Source organism: Dermacentor albipictus, chromosome 2 (genome assembly GCF_038994185.2).
Source record: "Dermacentor albipictus isolate Rhodes 1998 colony chromosome 2, USDA_Dalb.pri_finalv2, whole genome shotgun sequence".
Classification (NCBI taxonomy): Eukaryota; Metazoa; Arthropoda; class Arachnida; order Ixodida; family Ixodidae; genus Dermacentor; species Dermacentor albipictus.
The window spans coordinates 90,902,095-90,922,969 of record NC_091822.1 but is presented as its reverse complement, the minus strand read 5'-3'; the positions used below and the strand labels follow the sequence as shown (position 1 = coordinate 90,922,969).

The 20,875-nt window shown below is 49.5% G+C and overlaps 2 protein-coding genes across 2 annotated transcripts in view; one reads left to right on the top strand and one right to left on the bottom strand.

Moving 5' to 3' along the window:
* LOC135902770 (monocarboxylate transporter 12-like) overlaps window positions 1–20,875 on the top strand; it is a 70,223-nt gene that overhangs the window by 20,912 nt on the left and 28,436 nt on the right. Inside the window, exons 2-3 of the mRNA XM_070532981.1 lie at window positions 2,978–3,065; window positions 3,612–3,661. The gene's annotated coding sequence lies outside the window, so the exon portion shown is untranslated. The remainder of the gene's footprint in view (window positions 1–2,977; window positions 3,066–3,611; window positions 3,662–20,875) is intronic.
* Window positions 10,639–19,565, bottom strand: LOC139055741 (uncharacterized). The gene is made up of 3 exons (XM_070533274.1): window positions 19,434–19,565; window positions 10,751–11,119; window positions 10,639–10,662 (listed from the first exon to the last, which is right to left on the bottom strand). The coding sequence occupies exons 1-3, from the start codon at window positions 19,563–19,565 to the stop codon at window positions 10,639–10,641; spliced, it is 525 nt and encodes a 174-aa protein (XP_070389375.1).

Here is a 20,875-nt window from a genome sequence, read left to right as displayed (position 1 = left end):
GCAGCTTTTGCTTCCTCGCGAGTCGTGACCGGTGGCGCCTCCCAGCAGTCAAACGTGGTAAAGAAAATGCGGCACGCATACTTCCGGTCCACTCCGCCGATTTTGGCGGAGCATCTTTTTCTGCTTTACGGAGTGACTACCGCTCTGAATCCACTCCGACTCTCTCATTGGAACACCTTACTCCCGCCCTCACTCTGTCATTGGAACAAACTTGCTCCGAAACCAGCAGAAAAACTTGCTCCGACTCCGCCATTGGAATTCAACATTAGTGCGTTACAAATAATCTGGAGTCTCCCACTACGGCGCGCCTCATAACCACATGCGATTTTTGGCACGTAAAACACAGGAGGTTATTAATATTTCCACTTTCCCCTTCTATATTTAAAGCTCAAGGCCTTCAGCAGGGTAACTAGGTCCGACTATATGCTGCCACGAGAATTCGACGTGCCATAAATCAAAGTATCCTCAATAGCTTTTGTGATATTTTCAGGCGCTGCATGTATTCTTCATCGAAAAATTTACCTCTCCAAGACAACATTTTGAATATGATATCCCTTCATGTGGATTCAAATGGTAGTGCTCATTGTTTTCATTTATCATAGTACTTACACTTCTCTGTATTTTTTCCTTTCGGGAGGATTTGCCGCGAGAAATACGGGAGATCAAGCAAGATTAAAATAAAGCATGTAACCCTGCATCACGCAAAAGCTGTGGCAATGCCTCTGCAATTTTATTGTCCTCCATACAGCGACCTTCGTTTTCAGGGAGATGTGGTTTCAATGTAGACTTTCTTAAGATTTTAAGTTTGATCGCTCTAGCTTGCAGACGATCGAGCCAGTTGGTCCGCTGTGCGGTTAAAGCGGAACTGAGAACTGGCCGAGTATGCGGATTTCTTGAGATAGTTTCTGTCGCTTTCATTTTTGTAATGCATCAAATGCAAATTAAGGCGTTGTATTCGCTGGCATCGTCGTACCAAAAATGACCAGCGGCAAATAGAAACCCGCACCAAAATACTCGGTCTGCCGTCACATTTCTCAGGGAGGTTCCTGTAATCGAAGCAAGCTAATGCGATTGAAAAAAAATAAGGCAAATTTCGGTCTGCGTAGGAATCGAAGCCTGGGCTGCTACGTGCGAGACAAGCACGCATCCCGAACGCCCCGGTGGCTCCACGCTTCTGTGTGTCTAGCGGTATCTAGACAGGTTGTCTAGAGGTGACGTGCGTTATTGCCCACGCTATGTCGCATCCATCTGCCTGACTAAACGTGTGGCCTAGTGCGTGCGTCATTCGGCACGTGACGGCGTAGCCAATAGGTAGGAGGGGGTGCCACGTCATGAGCATATAAACCGAAAAGCAATAATGTCCATTTGAGCGCCACTGTGTGGTCATTTGAGTTATGAACTCCCCGCGGCCATGCCAGCGCGTTTGCATATGCCCTTAACGAGGTGCCGCTACATCGCAAGCGGAAGCTTGCGCGAACAAGGAACGGGCGAAAAAAAAAAAGCATTTCAAAAGTACTCTAATGCTTTCGCGTTCCCACACGTAAGCAGTCGTAAGTGTTTCTGTAATTGTAACTGTAATGTAATTAATTTCTGTTTTTTTCCTGTAAGATGTAATTTCATAGCTGCCTTCCTCATCCCAGATTTTTTGTTAAACACCCTTTTCTTTGTCGCTGTCGATACTGTTAAAGCAATATTTACTTGTTACTTTTGTGGCACATTGAACATTTTCACCGCACTGAGTGAATGTTTTTCAAGTCCTACTCTTTTTGTTTCTTTTTTTTAATGTTTTGCTTGTGCCTTCCTTTCAAGCGACCGCGAAAGGCAAGTCTGTTGCCGAATGTGGATGATCGTCAGATTATCCAGTTCCTCTTGAGAGCCTACTTACCGTAATGTTCTGCCGGAGAGCCGACTATGACTGTTGATAGTCGAATTGATTTCTTAGCTAGACAGTTATTTACCCTTACATTTTTTTCCCTGTTTCTTCGTTTAATGGAAACAACGTGACATAAACGTGCTCTTCGGAAGGCCATTACCAGGGGCACGTACTGCTCCACCTAGAACTTATAACCTTGTGTACTTTGAAGACTGCAACAATCTCAAAATTGTGGCTTCATAATAATGACGCTATGAGTACCTATTTCGAAAGGTGGCAGTGACATAGGCAACAAAACTCGTTCTATCTTTCGGGCGTATCTATTTCCTTAAATATCTGCATGACCTCAGCTACACAGACTCTTGTTTACTGTCTCGTTGAAAGGAAAAGTATAGCGACGCATTGCTAGTAGGCACTATTAGGTCCCGGGAACACCTGCCGGCATATGGAGTGTGTAATGTGAAGATTACGCACTCATGCTCTATGGGGGACCATCGAGAAACTATAGAAACACGTTGTAGCTAATGACGATGAGCTGCTTTATAATTGTACCGCACAGTAGTGTCTCGTGTCTATTTTGAAGGCGGCATAAAAATTACAGAGTGAGGATTGTGCATGGTCTGATGGGGATTCAAATCTTTGGAGCAATGGGGACTGTTGCCGAACGGCAATATGACCCTTTGGTAGAATATCTGAAAATAATCTAGCGTGTTTGTAGAAAACATTCGAAATGAAGGATGACTGTTGGAAGGAGATGGCTGTCAAATCTTGTGAACATAGAGTGACCTACTACACGACAATAAATATTACAATGCAGGACGAAGGCCTCCCAAATATCTCTGATTAGGTCAGGCTTGTGCCAACTGAGAACCTACGAAGCTTGCGAATTTTCCAATTTTTGCTTGCCTCACTTAGTTCTCTGACAGCCTAGTCTGCGCATTCTTTCCTTTTCCGAATTCTGCAGGCAAGTCTAATAGACCCCCCTTTACCTGCCCTGCATCGTATCTTGACTTCGTAAATTGAACACTTGCTCTGAATGTCAACTTACGCATCGGCTACCCCCCTTTGCTTTCTCATACACACCGCTGTTTCCTTTCTCTTCAGGTTACGCCTATCACTTTTCGTACCCCTCCTCGAAGCGGCCCTACCTTCTGCTCACGCTTTTGTTGTCCTCCAAGTTTCCGCGCCGTATGTAAGTATCGGTAAAACGCAGTGGTTGGCCCCGTAGAATTATTGCGATATTCAGATATTTGTATACCCGCATAATTCGACAGCACAAAGAAGAGCAAATAAGTTTGACTTTGCCATGCCTTCGAAGCGACTCGGGGTGTTGTCAATGTCTGACCCTTCTAGTCATGAGGGTAAATTTGTGAATTTGTTTGTGTGCTTCAACGCCCGTACCACTTCTTTACTGTGACCACTATCTCATTATGCTGACCCTAGAGGTATTTTGATAAGTACGGAGGTATGCAAACGGCAAATGCCTGTCGTAAAAGCCAGACCATGGGATGATAGATTTAGTACTTTTATTAACGCCAGGTGGTCGCTTGCAGCTACTGTGTTAGAACACTTTCGTAATTAGAGCCATAAATTATGCTTTTAGCACTTCTTTGAACCAAAAATCAATTAGAAACTGCTTGCACTTGAGTTAATCGAAGTATGTTTTATAGCGCGTTGCACTATTGAAAATACTGCTATCCCTCTCTGTTTGTGCAAATGTGCGAGGATTTTTCTGCAGGTCGGAAAAAACGTCAAGGACAATAGGCTGCAGGATGTGCGGGCGACACGGTACGGTATTTTTTGTTGTCATTCCATAAATACGTAATTACATAATGTCTTTGAGCGTGATTCATTAATTAATGTGTTTTCTGCGTTTAGTAGCGATGCCTATAAATTTCCAATGGGAAAACTTTATTGTTTGCAGGATAGTCAGCATGAGTTTGACGAAGTGCCATACTGCCACGTAATTATTTTTAAATGTCAAGCAAAATAAAGCCGATTATTGAGCGATCTCGACAAACACAAGTTGCCACTTTTCATTCGGCTGAGAAACTAGTCAGTAAACTAAACGCTAGCGAAACAGGCGAATAATCTTTCGAGGGGATCTATGAAAATTTCGGAACATCGTGCCGTGTTCTTGAAATATGTCATTTGCGTGTTTTGCTAATGACATTTTAGCTTTGAGCCACGAAACTTTCGGACCTCTAATTCGTGAAACCACCAATTTCATTTGACCACATTGTGATCGAACTTTGCCCGAGCAGGGTCCGGGCTTGTCCAATAAACTTGTGATCAATTTGCATAGCGTTGTCCTTACTCGCGGATAACATCGTGATAGGCAAGGATTCTGTCGCTCTGCCCAATGTCTTGCTCATGTCTCAATGGTAAGGAAAATGTGCGAATGATTGCAGTAAATAACTACATGGACAAAATCATACTGCATGCCCTTGAACAACACACAAAAATGCGCATCTAGCACAGCATTAACCGTTGTACTATATGACGCGTTTGACAATAACGTTACGTGTGCTTGTTTATCCGTTTTCGGTGGAGTGCATTTCGAGAACAAAGTAACAACCTAAAGTTATCGCCCAGCGCATGACGCATCTGCATGATTTGGAACTTGCTCCAATGTTACCCTTGATTCCCATTGCGTTCCATGTTCTCACCGAACCTTGTGTATTAGGAGTGCATGCGCAAGGCCAATAGTATTGTGCTTTTTATAAGACATGCAAGCAACTGCGATGAGAATGGAACCTTCGATGAGTCATGTATAAAAGCCGGCGCGCATGACCCGCTGGTGACATTTCCGATGATCGACGAGTGCGCTTGCCGCTATCACTCTGCTGTATTTTTCTTGGCACACGTTCGCCAAACAAATACTTAGATTGGTAACCCAGCTTTTACACTGCGTCTATCAGCTGAATACAACGCGATAAATGGTTGCGCAGGAAATATATTAAGGAAGAGGAAATCGAAGCTCTGCTCAATTCACTTATGGGCGCTGGAATTGTGAACGTCCAGCCATCGCATTACCATTTCGAGAAGAAGTCGCTCCTGGTGGCAGCTCTAAGTCGTAGATATCATGCTTAAAGCACTTGCGACATGGGAAAAACACGGCTCGTGACAGACCAACGACACATCGCCGGATTGAAAGTTATGACAAACAAACAAAGCGAACAACACAAAAGCGAACGCATTGTCATCAGGGCAACAACGGTACAGGGTAACTCCCCAGGAGTCGTATTGTGTTGACATTTAGCGCTGATCTGCAAAACAACGAGGCAACACTGGGGCGCACAGCGGAATGAAAAGAAATAACAATCATCAACGCTTACGTGCCACCATCAATATTATGCACGCTAAACTCTGTTTACAAGGCAGGATCTCCAGGCAAAGGATTGTTGAGCTGCTGCGCTCATTAATCATGCTGTACGCCTGAGTTTTTTTCCATGAAACACAACAACGCCACCAGTATTTTTGATGTGTAACCTCTCTGTTTACCTTGTACCTCGGTGTGCTCACAAATTACGAATGTTTTTGTAGTGCAATGGTTAAAGCTACAGAATTTAAATGCGAGAAAAAAGTACAATTTAAACGTTTCTTGTAGCAGCATTATGACCACTGAGTGAAATAATTTAGGAAAGATGATCGCTAAAGTTTTCCACATCCGCAGTTGCTTGTTTACGCTGAAGGAAGCAGCGCACCTTCCACACCGAACAACATCGTGAGGTTTCACTAGGTGTCCGAAAAGTGACTTGGAGTAAGGAAATAAGCAAAACTATGACAATACCTGTACGGTGCATCGCAATTTCACGGGCGGTATGATGGCGCAAAACGCGTAAGTCTGTGGAGCAAACTCATAGGAGTAATGTGCGAGAACAAAAGCTACAGAAATTCTGGGAATTATCGACTAATGCCTAAACTTTGTTTGACTCGGCTGTGACTTTGTTCTTGCGTAGTTCTTTTATACTTTGGCTTTAGTACTTTGCCTTTAGTAGCCAATTACCACGTTTTGTAGCCGCATCCAGCCCTTTAATGCAATTGTATCAATTGAGTCGGAACGTCTCGAAAAAGCGCGCCTCAACGGAGCACAGCGGTCGAAACGGAACACCAGCTGCCGCAGTAACGCGTGAGGCGTTGCGTGAGGGGAGAGTGCAGCGCCACGACGCGACGTCACTTTCGCTGTCGCTCTCCCAATGCCTCCCTTCAGGAAGAACGAGCGTTTGCTAAGTCAATCCTTTCCACCTCTTGACTCCCTCCTTCTGCCTTCTATCTACTGTCACAGACTCCCTAGCAGCTTATCGGCGTTTTATTTTTCACACTTTGCATCCGACCACCCCGTCAATACTCGAATCCTTCCTATCATCCACTGCGTATACTTTTCGGTTGGTCTGGGCGTCTGGGTACGCAGCTGTCCCCGGTAATGAGCGCGCTCATGGGCTGGCCCGAGAACTCTCATACCGAAAGGCTAGGGGATTGTTCTGCCATCACCCCACCGCTACCTTTCTTGTACGCATCCCAACTTGCTCAGGCGCGCCTAACTCAACCACACCACCTCATCCATCTCTCACTTCCTGAGATGCAGTCTGTTGGCGACCACTACGGACGAATACTCTCCCGACACCCCTTTCCTACACCTACCTCTGCCCCTCCGCTAGTCCAACTTAATGCCCGCACGGTGGCAACCGCCTCACGCTACTGCATGTGCTCTGGCTTTGCCATGGCATTCCCAACTTCCCTCCCATTCCGAACCCCACCCTCACCTCCTGGAGGAGTGACTGACCGCTACGACGGCGACTGGCCAGCGATGGCTGGTAGACCGTGCCGAGGCGGTGGCTGCTACTTATGGGGCCCCAGAAAAGGGCTCCACCTTCGCGTTCTGACTGCGCCTCGGTAAGGCCCAATCTAAACGCGCCGAGCGTCTTGACGCACTCTCTTGCCCACAAGGTATTCATAACTCGAACGACGCTCAGCAGCGTTCAGTTGGACATTGAGTCACCCCCAAAATCTCAAGTTGGCCCACACCATATTTGAAGTTGGCGCACCCCCAAATTGAAGTAGGCCCTCCCCCAAATGTCAAGTTGGCCAACCCGACGTTTCAGTTGTGCGAATCCTTAATTTTAAGTAAGACTACCCTGAAATTGTAATTGGACACCTATAAACTTCAAATGGACAAACCTAGCCCTAATCTTCAAGTTGAGCCACGCCTAAATTTAGGATGGCCAACATGCAAATTGAGTTGGCTCGCCCCGGAATTTCACTACCGTCAGCGTCGTCGTGATGTTTAGTATAAAGTCCAAGGGCGATGACACCGTCGCGGCGTAACCTTCGCTGTGAAGTGTGTGAGGGGAGCAGACGATCGCGACTGAATCTCCCAAGCGCGAAAGGGACGAACGCGAAGAGGAAGCGCGGCGTCTTCTGTCGCGTGCGAGGCACCCAACGTTGCCAGGCGCCGGGCGGAGAAAAAGCGGGGAGGGGTTCTCCACGGCTGCAACTGCGCACGTGGCGGCTGCGTGGTATCTTGAAAGCGCTCTGGATTCTAGGCATGTGCTATCTGTCCTTGGATATACCTTGGCGCTCGCTTTGCGTTGAACCGATGAACAGCACGAATGTCATTTTGCTCGCTGCTACTGCCGCTTGCCCTCACGGCAACATATTGACAGCGAGGGTCCGCAGTCACCAAGCTTGATGTTGAAGGCCCCTGAGCCTTCGCTCAGGGGGTCCGCGAGCCGCGACCAGCACGATAAAGGACCAAAGGCGCAAGGAACAAAAACTGCTTTAATTTACGCTAGAATTTAACACTCAAAATTACCGCAGCCTCGCGGCCAATAGCAGAAAACGACAAGGCAAGGAAGCAGGCAGCAAAGAAGCAAAGCAGCAAAAGCAAAGAGGCAAGCAGCAAAACAGTGAGGCAACAAAATATACAAGCGAAAGGGAGCGACGAAAGAACGGCCGCTACCAACCATCAACCAAGACAATCTTTCGGGCGATAACAGAATGCATAAAGCGCAGAAAGCAAGCAAGCACCGAACCAGGCGCGCAGATAGTCCCAAAAGCGAACAACAAAAACAACAACATTCTTTCATGCAGACACAATGCAAAGATGCTTTTCCCCCTGCTCTGCAGCACGCTCGGTAAAAGAAACCTAGACGGGCCACGCCCCACCAGCGCCTCCCCAAGCCCGCGCCCCGCAAAAAGCCCCGAGTGCCGTTTCCGCTGCCTTCTTATCGGGCAGCCGCCTTCCCGGCAGTCCCCGCGCGAGTTCTTACGCTACCGCGATCGATGCGCATGCTCCATGCGACGAGTGCCGTTGTGGCGCGCGATTCAAAGGCTTCCCCCGTGCGCGCTGCAGAGAGGGCCAAGGGCCCGACACTCCCCCCCGTACAAGACCGGACACCCACCTGGGTGTCCAACAGCACTATGCAACAATACTATGCAACTACACTATACAACTACGCTATGCAACAACACTATACAACTACACTATACAACTATGCTATGCAATAACACTATACAACAACACTATACAACTACACTATACAACTACGCTATGCAACAACACTATGCAACAACACTATGCAACAACACTATGCAACAACACTATGCAACAACACTATGCAACAACACTATGCAACAACACTTTGCAACAACACTTTGCAACAACACTTTGCAACAACACTTTGCAACAACGCTTTGCAACAACACTTTGCAACAACACTATGTCCAACGCTATGGCCAACGCTATGTCCAACGCTATGTCCAATAGCACCATGCATCGTCTTAGTCGAGTATATCACGGCTGTTGCGAAGCAAAATGTTCGGGGCAGTTGGCACGCGATGGGCTGGAATGCTGTCTGGCGTCGTTCGGAGCTGCACGTCACGGCTCCAATTGGCATGCGCTCAAGGCGTGCGCTCTTTCAGAGACAATGCACTTTTCGCCCAACCGACGCTAGCGCACATCGGTCGCCTGGGTGAGAGACCGACGACGTAGGTGATGTTGCGATGGGCCGCCGTGGCAGCAAGGCTGGCGACACCCGTTGGAGTGGTAGCGTGGTATTCTGCGTAAGGTGAGGATATCTACAAGGACAGCATATGTAAAAACGTCGCGATTAACAGATACCGGATGTAGGACACAGCCGCGTTAACTGCTGGACTCGTATAATGACGGAAGCACGGTTAGCTGTCTGATGGGCGCTCGTAGTACGCTTTGAGGTCGTGCAAGCTGACGGGCCCTACTACTATGCTGCCATGTTTTTCCCGCATTAGGTACACCAAGCTAGAAATGCGTTTCGTGATCACGTAAGGGCAATCCCATCTAGGCGCGAGGGAAGCAGCAAACCCTTTTGCAGCATCGCTGAGTGGGTGCGTTCGGCGGAGCACTTCGTCGCCGACCGCGAACTCCAGGGGCCGCCTGCCTTTGTTGTATTGGTTGCCATGTTCCAGGCGGGCAAGGTCCAAGTTTTCCCTGGCCTCCTTCAGAGTGTGGGCCAGGCGGCTGGAAAGATTTTGTGTGAACGTGGAGTAATTGCAAGTTGGCAATTCAAAGCCGTTGGTGAATGCATGCTCAATAGGAAAACGGAGCTCACGACCGAGAAGAATAGCCGTTGGCGTAAACCCTGTCGATCGGTTTACTGTGGTCCTTGTGGCGAAAGCCATCTCCTGGATACGAACGTCCCAGTCCTTGTGCCGCTCGGTGAAAGCCACCAGCATTGTATTAAGGTTTCTGTTGACACCCTCCGTGATGTTGGCTTGAGGGTGGTATGGTGTCGTCCTTTTGTGCTGCATGCCAAGAGCTTTGCAAGTGTCCACGAATATCCTGCCTATGAAATACGTGGCATTGTCCGTGATAAGATGCGCTGGGAAACCGAAACGGGTGAATGCTTCCAACAACCTATCCCAGATTATCTTAGAATCCAGCTTGTGTAGCAGGTACAGCTCTACCCATTTGGATAAATGGTCAGTAACCACTAACAAGTATCGATTCCCTTTAGCTGACCTGGGGTATGGGCCCATAACATCACATGCCACAATTTCCCATGGGTATCGACTCTCAACTGGTTGCATGAAGCCCGGTGGCTTCCCTCCCATCGGTTTCACGGTCTGGCAGGTAGGACATGTGCGAACGTATAAGAAGACATCCTTTCTCATGTGCGGCCATGTCGCGACGCGACACAACTTTTCGAATGTTTTCTTGCCGTCGCTATGACCGGCGAGCCGGGTGTCATGAAAGTACTCTAGAAAAGGCTTGCGCAGCTTCCTAGGCACAACGACGCGGAATGGGGACTCACCGCAATCCGTATCGGCAGCAGGTATATACCGCAAGAGCAGGCCATCGTCTGCTTGCATGTAGCAGTCGTAGTTGCCGCTACCGGCAGGGTTGGCGCCGTCCAGTGCCTTGTGAATCAAGTTGCACTGGTCGTCGCTTAGCTGGGCGTCGAGTAGCTGCTGGCGGGAGATCAGTGTCCCCCAGGCGTCCACAGGCACTGCCGCAGCCAGGACTTCGTGTGCCGGCTCGCCATCCCCGGAGAGTGGTGCTCGGGACAGGGCGTCAGCTACCTTTTTGAAGGTGCCTTTCCTGTATTCTACTCTGTAATTATACTTCTGAAGAGAGAGGGCCCAACGGGCTAAACGGCCGGCTGGGTTTTGTAGCTTTGACAGCCACGTCAGGGCCTGGTGGTCAGTCTGAATAGTAAAGTCAGCCCCATCCACATACATGTCAAATTTCTTTAGTGCAAACAGAATTGCTAGGCACTCTTTCTCTGTTACGGTATAGTTCCGCTCTGCTCCTGTGAGAGTGCGACTTGCAAAAGCCAGAGGGTGAAGCTTTCCTTGGTGCTTCTGAAGCAAGACTGCGCCGATGCCATACTCACTTGCATCGGTCTGCACGATGAATGGCAGGTTGAGGTCGGGAAGCAGCAGACGTGCGGTATCGGCGATAGCCGACGACAGAGCCCGAAATGATCCCTGCTCCACGTCAGTCCACTGCCAACTGGCACCTTTCCGTAGGAGCTGGTGGAGAGGTCTTGCCAGGTCAGCGCAGTTGGGGATAAAGTGGCGGTAGAAGCCCACCATGCCCAAATACCGCTGCAGGCTCTTGACGTCTGTTGGTGGTGGAAGCTGCAGTATGGCCCGGAGTTTCTTCTCATCAGGCCGGAATGTGCCTTCCTCGACAATGAAACCTAGGAGGTTTATTCTGGTCAAACCCAGTTGAACCTTCCGGGGGTTAATGGTGATGCCTGCGGCCTGCATTCGTTGTAAAACGGTGGTTAGGTGCAGGAGATGCTCCTCCAGTGTATTCGAGAACACTACCACGTCATCCAAGTAAGCCATCGCATAATTGAATTTGGCGTCTTGAAGCACAATATCTATTACACGCTGAAAGGGTTCCGGTGAATTGCACAAACCAAAAGGCAATCAGACGAATTCGAACAGTCCCCGATGGCAAGTGAATGCAGTCTTTGCAATATCACAGGGGGCGATCGGAATTTGCAGTAAGCCCCTGCTGCAGTCTAAAGTAGTAAAGAACTTAGCGGACCCAAGTGAATACATTACTGAATCGATTGATGGGAAGGGGTACGAGTCTCGAACTGAGACAGCGTTCAACCGACGGTAGTCGACACACAACCGCGCCGTGCCGTCTTTCTTAGGTGCTAGTAATACCGGGAATGCCCTGTGGCTCTTAGACGGTCTTACTGCACCGGTAGCGATCATTTCGTCTAGCGCACTATCAAGAAGTGCTCGCTTGTGGATGCTCAGGGGCCGCGGGTTGAAACGAATTGGGCGGGCGCATCCGGTGTCTATCCTATGAGTCAGCACTTTAACGCTGCCAGGAGCTTCCGTGAACATTTCGGGAAATGGTTTAAGCACTGTCTCGATTTTGGTCTTCTCCGCCGGAGATCCTGTGAAAGACTTCAGAACAGTGAGGATACCACTACCAGTCTCGTTGACCGCAGAGATATTGGCGGTAAACTGATTTGACTGTGGGTCTCTTGGCTTAGTCATGAACTCGAGTGGAGGTGCATGCATGCCGTACTGGTAGGTGCCTTTAGAGAGATCGAGAACGATTCCTGCTTTGGCTATGAAGTTATGGCCCAAAATCACCGGACAAGAAAGTCCTGGAAGGTGTAGTAAGCGTTGCCGGAATTTTTTATCATTCATGGTAACCGTTAACCGGGCTGCTGACGTAGCGGACGCAACGTGAGCGGATGCCATGCGAAGGGTCGTGTTTACACTTCGTAACTGTAGACGTTTCGTCTCGCAGGCGCTTTTGACACGATCGCCGAAAACGGAAACAGCAGAGCGGGTGTCTAAAATAGCAGGTACTTCTATTCCGGCCATTCTGACCACCACCAATGGTGTTTTCTCAATCTGGGCGTCAAGACGACTGAACGTGGACGGCAAAGCCCTCACCATTTGTCCAAGATCCTGGGCCTTCGATCTGGGGGGGCGACACCTTTCCGGTATACCTACTACCGTTGATGCCGGTGGTGATTCGAGTGTGAGGAGCCGTTTCTTTCCCCCTCCCCGCTGCCGAGGTTGTCCGCGGCTCAACGCCGTGTCAGCAGGATGGTGAGATGACCAAAACACCCGGCTTTTCGTAGTCTTGGAAACGCCTGCTCCCGCTTGGTGCTTGACGGCCGCGTAGTCTGCATGTGCCGAGGGGACGTCGGGGCGCGGTAGGTCGTTGGCCGGCGACTGGGAGCTGCTCACCACCGCCGGCCCTCGTCGTTTCCCTGCTGGCGGGAGCCAGGGGGGCTCGGGCACTGGCACTTGTAGTGGCCTCGTCCTCCACACTGGAAGCAGACTGGAATACTCCTGCGTGTATCTGCTGCGCCTGATTGGGCGGCAGCCACTACAGGCCTGCTGCGGCCCCGAGTGCCTCGCTACGTTGTGGCAGGTTCCGGGACCGGAGGCCGGAAAGGTACCTGGGTGGCAAAGGTGCGGTGAGTGAATGGGTCCAGCGCCCTTGGAGGCGGTACCATATTCCCCGGGCTTGCAATCTGAGAACCGTGCCACGCGCAAGACGGCTCGAGGGAAGCTTGAGGTGGGGGTGGAGGCTGGTAAGTTAGCTCTGCCAACATCGCCGCCTGAATATCGGACGCCGCTTCAGCGAGATCGTCAAGCGAAGAGAAGGTGCGGCCCCTTAGATAAGCCTGGAACGCGTGGGTGAGCTTGCCGGATTGCCCGGGTGACTCTTTCCGTTTCAGGTGCTGAAGGATCTGCGCGCTCGTAAAGCTCCTGAAAGGACCGTATGTATTCTAGGAGGCTTTCCTCCTCCGCCTGACTACGGGCGCGAAGCTCGTCTTTCATGCGGACAACGTAGTCGGGGGGGGGGGGAGGAATTCTGCTCGCAGTAGCTGCTCAAAGTGCGCCCAACTTTGGAATGACTGGCGACGACGCCAGCGGGCGGCGGACCCAGTCAGGGCGGCGGGCAAAACGCGCTGAAGAAGAACGTCATCCGTAATGGCTTGCGCATTGCGGTAATCTTCCATTTCCTGAAGGAAGTCCGCCGCCGATTTCGTATCTGTGTGCCCTTCATATATAGGTATAGCGAGCTGCAAATGGAAACTGGCTGCTGGAGTTATGTTTGTCTGATGCTCGAGCAGCGTGGTCAGCTGGGCAATAATGTTGCACATATCTTGTGCGGGCGCACCCTGGTCCTTCTTATCAGGCATTGTAGTAATGGGTTTGCGAGGATGATTTTCAACTGCGCTCTTCTTGACTTTACCCGAAACTAGGTGCATTAAAATGCCGGCGGTGTATCTTTGGTGTTCAAATTGGGCGGGCAAAGCGATCCGACGGAATGGTCAAGCGGTTCTGCGGAAGCAGGATGGCGCGTAATAGCGGGGCGCAAGGAAAGCGGGAGGTCTAATAAACGTTCAGTGAGCTTACGCCGGTCAGAGGGGTTGGGTACAGATGCAGGAGCTGTGGGACCCGATGTCGGAGCGAAACAATTAGGCCTAGGGGGGAGGTCCAGCTGCCTCGAGATGGGAGCGGTTCCCTCGTTCCCGTGCTCGTGGTCCCTGCGGTGCGGAAGCGTACTCCAGAACAAACAGAAAAACAACGAGAAAGAAGAAAACCACGTTGGGCGCCAAATGAAGGCCCCTCAGCCTTCGCTCAGGGGGTCCGCGAGCCGCGACCAGTACGACAAAGGACCAAAGGCGCAAGGAACAAAAACCGCTTTAATTTACGCTAGAATGTAACACTCAAAATTACCGCAGCCTCGCGGCCAATAGCAGAAAACGACAAGGCAAGGAAGCAGGCAGCAAAGAAGCAAAGCAGCAAAAGGCAGCAAAAGCAAAGAGGCAAGCAGCAAAACAGTGAGGCAACAAAATATACAAGCGAAAGGGAGCGACGAAAGAACGGCCGCTACCAACCATCAACCAACACAATCTTTCGGGCGATAACAGAATGCATAAAGCGCAGAAAGCAAGCAAGCACCGAACCAGGCGTGCAGATACTCCCAAAAGCGAACAACAAGAACAACAACTCTCTTTCATGCAGACACAATGCAAAGACGCTTTTCCCCCTGCTCTGCAGCACGCTCGGTAAAAGAAACCTAGACGGGCTACGCCCCACCAGCGCCTCCCCAAGCCCGCGCCCCGCAAAAAGCCCCGAGTGCCGTCTCCGCTGCCTTCTTATCGGGCAGCCGCCTTCCCGGCAGTCCCCCCGCGAGTTCTTACGCTACCGCGATCGATGCGCATGCTCCATGCGACGAGTGCCGTTGTGGCGCGCGATTCAAAGGCTTCCCCCGTGTGCGCTGCAGAGAGGGCCAAGGGCCCGACAATGTGTTCAAGTTTTTTGTGCGCGCTAACACCATGCTTATTGATTTAGTTAGCAAGCGAATGTTTACAACTTGATGCGGCCGGTAGAAGTACTATACTTAGTTCGTATGGCTGTATGCTAACTTGCTATCACAATCGACGCTTCGCCTTTTGGGCAAAAGTTCACCTTTTTATGTGATATTTTTGCTTTAAGTTTTACCTTATCGCTTAAAAGCTAGAAATCATCTATATTTACACTGCTAGAATGAATATACATCTTTGTAAGTTATGCATTTTTGTACAGATGCAAGGCATTACACTTTTCTCGACAGGGCTGGGGAGCTCACCAAAGAATCCTTACGCATGGATATTCACAGGGAGCAGCAGATACAGATAGCCATTATCGGCCACATTGCAATGTGCAGACAAGTCTTCAAACCGTCGGTCTGCACTTTCAGGATCTTCTTTAGTGTTCACTGCACTGCCTGAAGTAAAATTAAACTTCTGAGAGGACGTTTCCACTTCATAGTGGTTTTTCGGATGTCCAGTATTAGAAATGAGCAGCTTTCACATATTCATGTACGCTGTTTCCTTTGCTGCTTGTCGCCATGTGTGTCTCTGACTATAACGACAACTCAACGAGAACTTAGGTCGCATGCTTGCGTTTTCTAGCAGCGAACTCTGTTTCATAGCTCTAAGCGGCAAGAAAGTTTCGCAGTACTTGGATACCTAATTGATAGAGATACCAACACGTCAAGTTGATCATAATATTAAAGAAACCACAATGCAAGAAAAATATACATCAGTTGAAGTTTGGGTCTTAGTGAAATGCAGGAAAATGATGTTACAAAATATACAAAAAGTATCAATGTTATATTTGCAATGCTAGAAATAATATGAGTGAGAAAAAGTACCACAGAAAAGCGCAGTGCAAGACTACCGTAGGCAACGCGTAGTACTACGGTAGACCAGCCGATAATGAGCCGGCGAAGGTGAGCTTCCCTTGGTTCGCAAATAAGGAAGGCATAATATTGCAAGCAACAGCGCAACTTACGTTATAATACGAAACACTTTTAACTATCGAGGCTCATTGCGCTCATGGATGAACTTAAAAAAAAAAAAAACTACTTGATATTTCAACGCGTAGCCCTTCGTTATTTCAGTATTAGGATCAAGCTATGTGGTGCAGTTGCACGTTTGCGATAATTAACCCATGCTTGTCCCCCTCCCCCCTTTCTTCCGGCGCCCAAGGTTGGGTCTGTTCGTTTATTTTTCTATCAAGCTTAGGTATAGCGCACGTGGTTCAAGTTACATGAGCGAGGAAGCCGCAAACTCTCGAGTGTTTGTGTGCGTCTCTGTCGCTCTGGTGTCCTGTGCTATGTACACTACGCCTACGCTCTCTAGTAACGCATTAAAACGACATCACTATTTTATTTAAAACACGGGGCATAAAGCAATAAAAAAATATGCATATTCTACGGACTGCAGTAATTGATGTGAGCGGAGTTTTGCGTGCTGTTCGCGTTCATTGACATTATTAGGCGGTGATATACTGACGGCATAGGACAGTCTTGACGTGATGTGAAATGTTACCTCGCCTGATCTGCGTGTGTTTGTTCTTACTCCACTCGATGTTTCATGCGCGCCTTCGTTTCTCGGCACTAAGTGCACGCTTCGGCGCCATTCTAGATTGTAGCGTCGTAGCGTACAAAACTACTTCCCCTCTCTCTATTCCTACGCTAACACTCTCCCCACCTCCTCCCTCTACTGTCGTGCTGTTGCGGATGAGCATGGAGACAAGCGCGGCAGCTCCTGCACTGCATTCGGGGGGGGGGGGGGGGAGTCACGCCTAGTGAAGGCGTCCAGAGATCATTGTGTACATGCGACGCGGCGTCAATGTTGACATGAGCTTCCCGGGTCGCCTTTCCTTCGTGCCACACTCATCTCAAGCACTAACGCGATGGCGTTGAGAGGAAACTTTAGCTCGGGCCCAGCTCCGACGCGGACTATTCAAATACTTGTAAAACGCAAAACGTTTTCTGAGGTAACCTCGGGAGCGCTTTTAATGAAATTTGTTGCATTAGAGAGATACAGTTATATTCTAGGAACTGTTGGAAGCGGAATTTTGATTTATGACCTGAATTTTGTTAAAAACATTTTCAGAAGTAAGATCTTGATGAGGGCTAGTTGGTTCATACTTAGAACTGAGGTGAAACAGCGCGAAAAAGACGAGGACACAAGGAAACAAATACCACAGACAAGCGCTTGTCTGTGGTATTTGTTTCCTTGTGTCCTCGTCTTTTTCGCGCTGTTTCACCTCAGTTCTAAGTATTTTCAGAAATTCGGTAGCTTGAAAAAAAAAATCGAAGCACGCAATTTATAAATTAATAGCTCTGCATCAAAAGCAGTATCGCGGTTCTGTAAACGGCATCTAATAAAACATTCAAAGGAGACAAATTTGATGTGTCATTTTATATCTTACGTGAATTTGTTACGCTGTGTACAAATATTCCGCAACAGCTGCATTTCCATATCACTAAATTTTTCTACATGCATGTGTAACTTACAATTTTGTCCGCTTTAGATGCAGAATTAGATGGAATTCATACAATTATCGTATCGTTTTTAACTGCTGAATTACAGCGTTGTAAACATTATAATTTCGTTTTTTTTATTTTTTATTTCCGCCACTCTTTAATGAAAGATTAACGACCTATACCAAAGATTGAAAACCAACAGTCAGTAGATTTTAAGTTTTTTCTTATAAATGCAACAAACCTCGCCAAATTTCGTGCAGTAGTTGACGAGAAAAACGAATTCTCATTTTGCGTGTATTTAGATAGGAGAGAGAGAGAGAGAGAGAAACTTTATTTTGGTTCCTTCAAGGATTTAGCGTCTCGAGGTCTCGGTCGTCTTGGGCGCCGGCGACTTGGAGCCTCTTCCAGCAAGGGTGGGCCCCTATTCCAGGGCTCCACTGAGCCTAGCTACCTCACTAGCGTGCTGCACTAAGGCCCTTTGGGCCGTGAGCTCGCAGCTGGTAAGCCGACTCTCCCATTGCTCCGCACTCGGGTTATTGTGTTGGTGGAATGATTTATTGTGTTTACATTCCCATGTGACATGGTATAGTGTGGGTGTGGCCCCGCACCATGGGCAGGTGTCTCTGTATTGTGTTGGGTACATTTTGTTTAGGATGTATAAATTTGGGAAGGAGTTTGTCTGCAATCTGCGCCAACTCGTTGCTTCCTCCTGCGTTAGAGCTTTGTGCGGTGGGGGATATTTGGCTCTCGTCCCTCTGTATAAGTTTAAGATTTCTGTGTATCCTCCCTCACAAGCGTGTGGGTGATACTCCGGGGCGCGCGACTGCTCTGCTCGGAACGTGGTCTCTCGAGCTAGGCTGTCTGCCCTGCCCTTTCGTTACCCTCTATGCCTGCGTGGGCCGGAATCCAGATTAACTTGTGCGTAACGTTTCTCTCGGCGAAGTTGGCTCCGCCAAGAATTCTGAGGGCGGCTTTGCTAATCCTGCCCCTCGTGTAATTTCTGCACGCTTCCTTCGAGTCTGTTAAGATGTTTAGAGGCCTGCCTGTCCTATATCCTTCTACTGCCGCCAGCGCCACGGCAATTTCTTCGGCCTCCGCTGTGTCGACTGCCTTTGCCGTCGCACATGTGATCAGATTCCCGTCGCCGTCCACCACCACCGCCGTGGCCGCGCGCTTCCCTTCTCGCGGGTACGTGGCAGCATCCGTGTACACCGTGTTCTCTAGTAGCGCGAGTGTCTTTTCCACGTATTCGGCTCGCACCTGCCTTCTGCTCTCGTGGAGGTTGGGGTCCATGTTCTTAGGTACTGGCCTAACACTAATTGTTTTTCTTAAGGAGTCGGGCATGTCTGCGTATCTATCTACGTGTCCACTTGTGTCCCGTCCCAGCCTAGTCAGGAGCGCTCTCCCTGCAGGGGTGCTTTTGAGTCTGGCTTTTTGCGTTTCAAGCAGGGCTTCCGCCAGTTCGCTGAAAGTGTTGTTGATGCCCAGTTGGAGCAGTTTTTCGTTTGAAGTGTTTTTTGGCAGATGGAGAGCCGTCTTGTATGCTTTCCTGATTATCGTGTCCGCCTGTTCCCTCTCTCCTTTGGTCATCGCGTGATATGGTAGCGAGTAGATGACTCGGCTGACGACCAGGCTGCCGACGAGTTTGAGTGTGTCTTCCTCTTTCATGCCGTATCTTTTTTGGGAGACCCTGTTGATCATCCGGCCCACCTGCTCCGTCACTTTGCTCAGCAGGCTGATGGTGTGGCTGCATTTTCTGCTGCCCTGTAGCCACATGCCCAGGATTTTGATCATATTCTTTTCCGGGATGTTTTGACCATCAAGCGTTACTTCCAGCGTTGCTTGGGTGGGGTGTCTACCTACTCTCAGTAATTCGGATTTTTCTGTGGAGCATATCAGTCCCCTTTCTCTGGTGTACTTTTCGACACAGTGCGCAGCCTCTTGTAGCTTCTCTTGTTTTTCTCCCAGTGAACCTTGCGTGACCCAAACCGTGACGTCGTCCGCGTACATCGCATGTTGGATGCCCTGAATCTCGCCGAGTCGTTTTGCCAGGCCGATCATCGCCACATTAAATAGCACGGGCGATATCACGGAGCCTTGGGGTGTGCCTTTACACGGTGTGGAGAAGGTGTCGCTCCTCAACTCCCCCAGCCCTACCGTTGCCGTTCTGTCGGTTAGGAAGTCCTTGACGTAGTCGTGTACTTTCCTTCCGCAGTTGGTGTTGTTGAGGCCCTCCATTATGGCCGCGTGGCTGACGTTGTCGAAGGCGCCTTTGATGTCGAGAGCCATCACAACGTTTTCACCCGCCTTGGGCATTGTGTCGAGCACCTCCTCTTTGAGTTGCAGGAGGACGTCCTGCGTCGATAGGTTGGCCCTGAAGCCATACATGCTGTCAGGGTACCACCTCCCGTTCTCCAGGTGCTGCTCGATCCTTCTGGTGACTATTCTCTCATACAGTTTTCCCAGGCACGACGTAAGCGAGATCGGCCTGAGATTTTCGATCTGTAGTTTCTTGCCCGGCTTGGGTATCATGACCACGATGGCGTGTTTCCATTCCGCCGGTACCTTCCCCTCTTGCCAGAGCATGTTGAGGTACGACGTCAGCTGATCGACTGCCTCGTCGCTTAGGTTTCTTATGAGCGAGTTTTTTAGATATTTAGATAGGAATAAGCATTCTGAACCACAACCGCGCAGGCCCTCGACGTGGCGCATACCTTGCCTTAGTTATTCCTCGGAATTTCCAGAATGATAGCTCATAAACAAACGTCATGAAACAAAACACGAACAGCGCATGCTTTTTATGATTCTGTGACATGGACACGTCTAAACCACGTCCAGACGCGGCCGGCGTCAGCCTGCAGCAGCGGAAAGTCGAAGAGGCAAAAAAGCTTCGCTTTAAAAAGCTCCGCTGTAAAATAATACCGAAAATACTTCGCTTTCATTCGACATTCATTCAGTCAAATGACTTTATTGAGTGCCCTGCGATTTGGTGGGGTGGGCGTGGACCCCGCCTAAGTTTCGACCCTGGGTTGTTGGTCCTTGGCGGCTCCCTTGGCTCGCTGGACGGCCCAGAGTTGGTGCTGCAGATCCGAGCTCAGCAACACAGACTCCCAGCGTGCGCGGAGGCTGTCGCTGTTTGAGGCTGCATCATCGTTATTCTGTACTATAGCCGTACTTTCCCATAGGATATGCTCCTGTGTGGCTCTAAAGTCGCAATGTCGGCACTTGTCAGTCGTGTATAAATGTGTGTGTTAGGTGCATGATAGCTGGACTCAGATAGGATCTGGTCTGTAACTGCCGCCATTCGACAGACTATTTTTGCTTAATTTTGGTTGCGGCGGCGGGAATGTGCGCCTCTGCAATCTATGGTGCTCTGTGATTTCGTGAAATCCAGGCAATGGATCTTCCCACTCCCACTCGAGGGTGAGGCGGGGCTAACCGACGCTCGGTCCGTAAGTGTTCGACATTGCTGCTAATAATTTCAGTGACTTGGATACCTCAGTAGGAATTATACCCTTATTACACGGGTGGCCTTGACCGCGGTCTAACTTAGCGACGGTCACTTAACCACGGTTAATGTCAACCTCAGTCGGCCGGAATTAGAAGGCCAGACGCGTTTTTCCTTTGGTGCTGTCGGCTCGCCGGGCGTCGACACCCGGACGCGGCAGCGGACGCAGCGTCCTCTGAGGAACGCAGAT

What these genes read in the sequence shown, in the direction of transcription:
- LOC139055741 (XM_070533274.1), bottom strand. Translation starts at nt 19,565, where the DNA reads ATGTATGGCTTCAGGGCCAACCTATCGACGCAGGACGTCCTCCTGCAA. An exon ending in TCAAAGGCGCCTTCGACAAC is followed by an intron (nt 11,120 to 19,433) that starts GTCAGCCACGCG and finishes CAACGAATGCAG; the next exon opens with GCCGCAGGCATCACCATTAA. An exon ending in CATTCATCGTGCAGACCGAT is followed by an intron (nt 10,663 to 10,750) that starts GCAAGTGAGTAT and finishes GCACTCTCACAG; the next exon opens with GAGCAGAGCGGAACTATACC.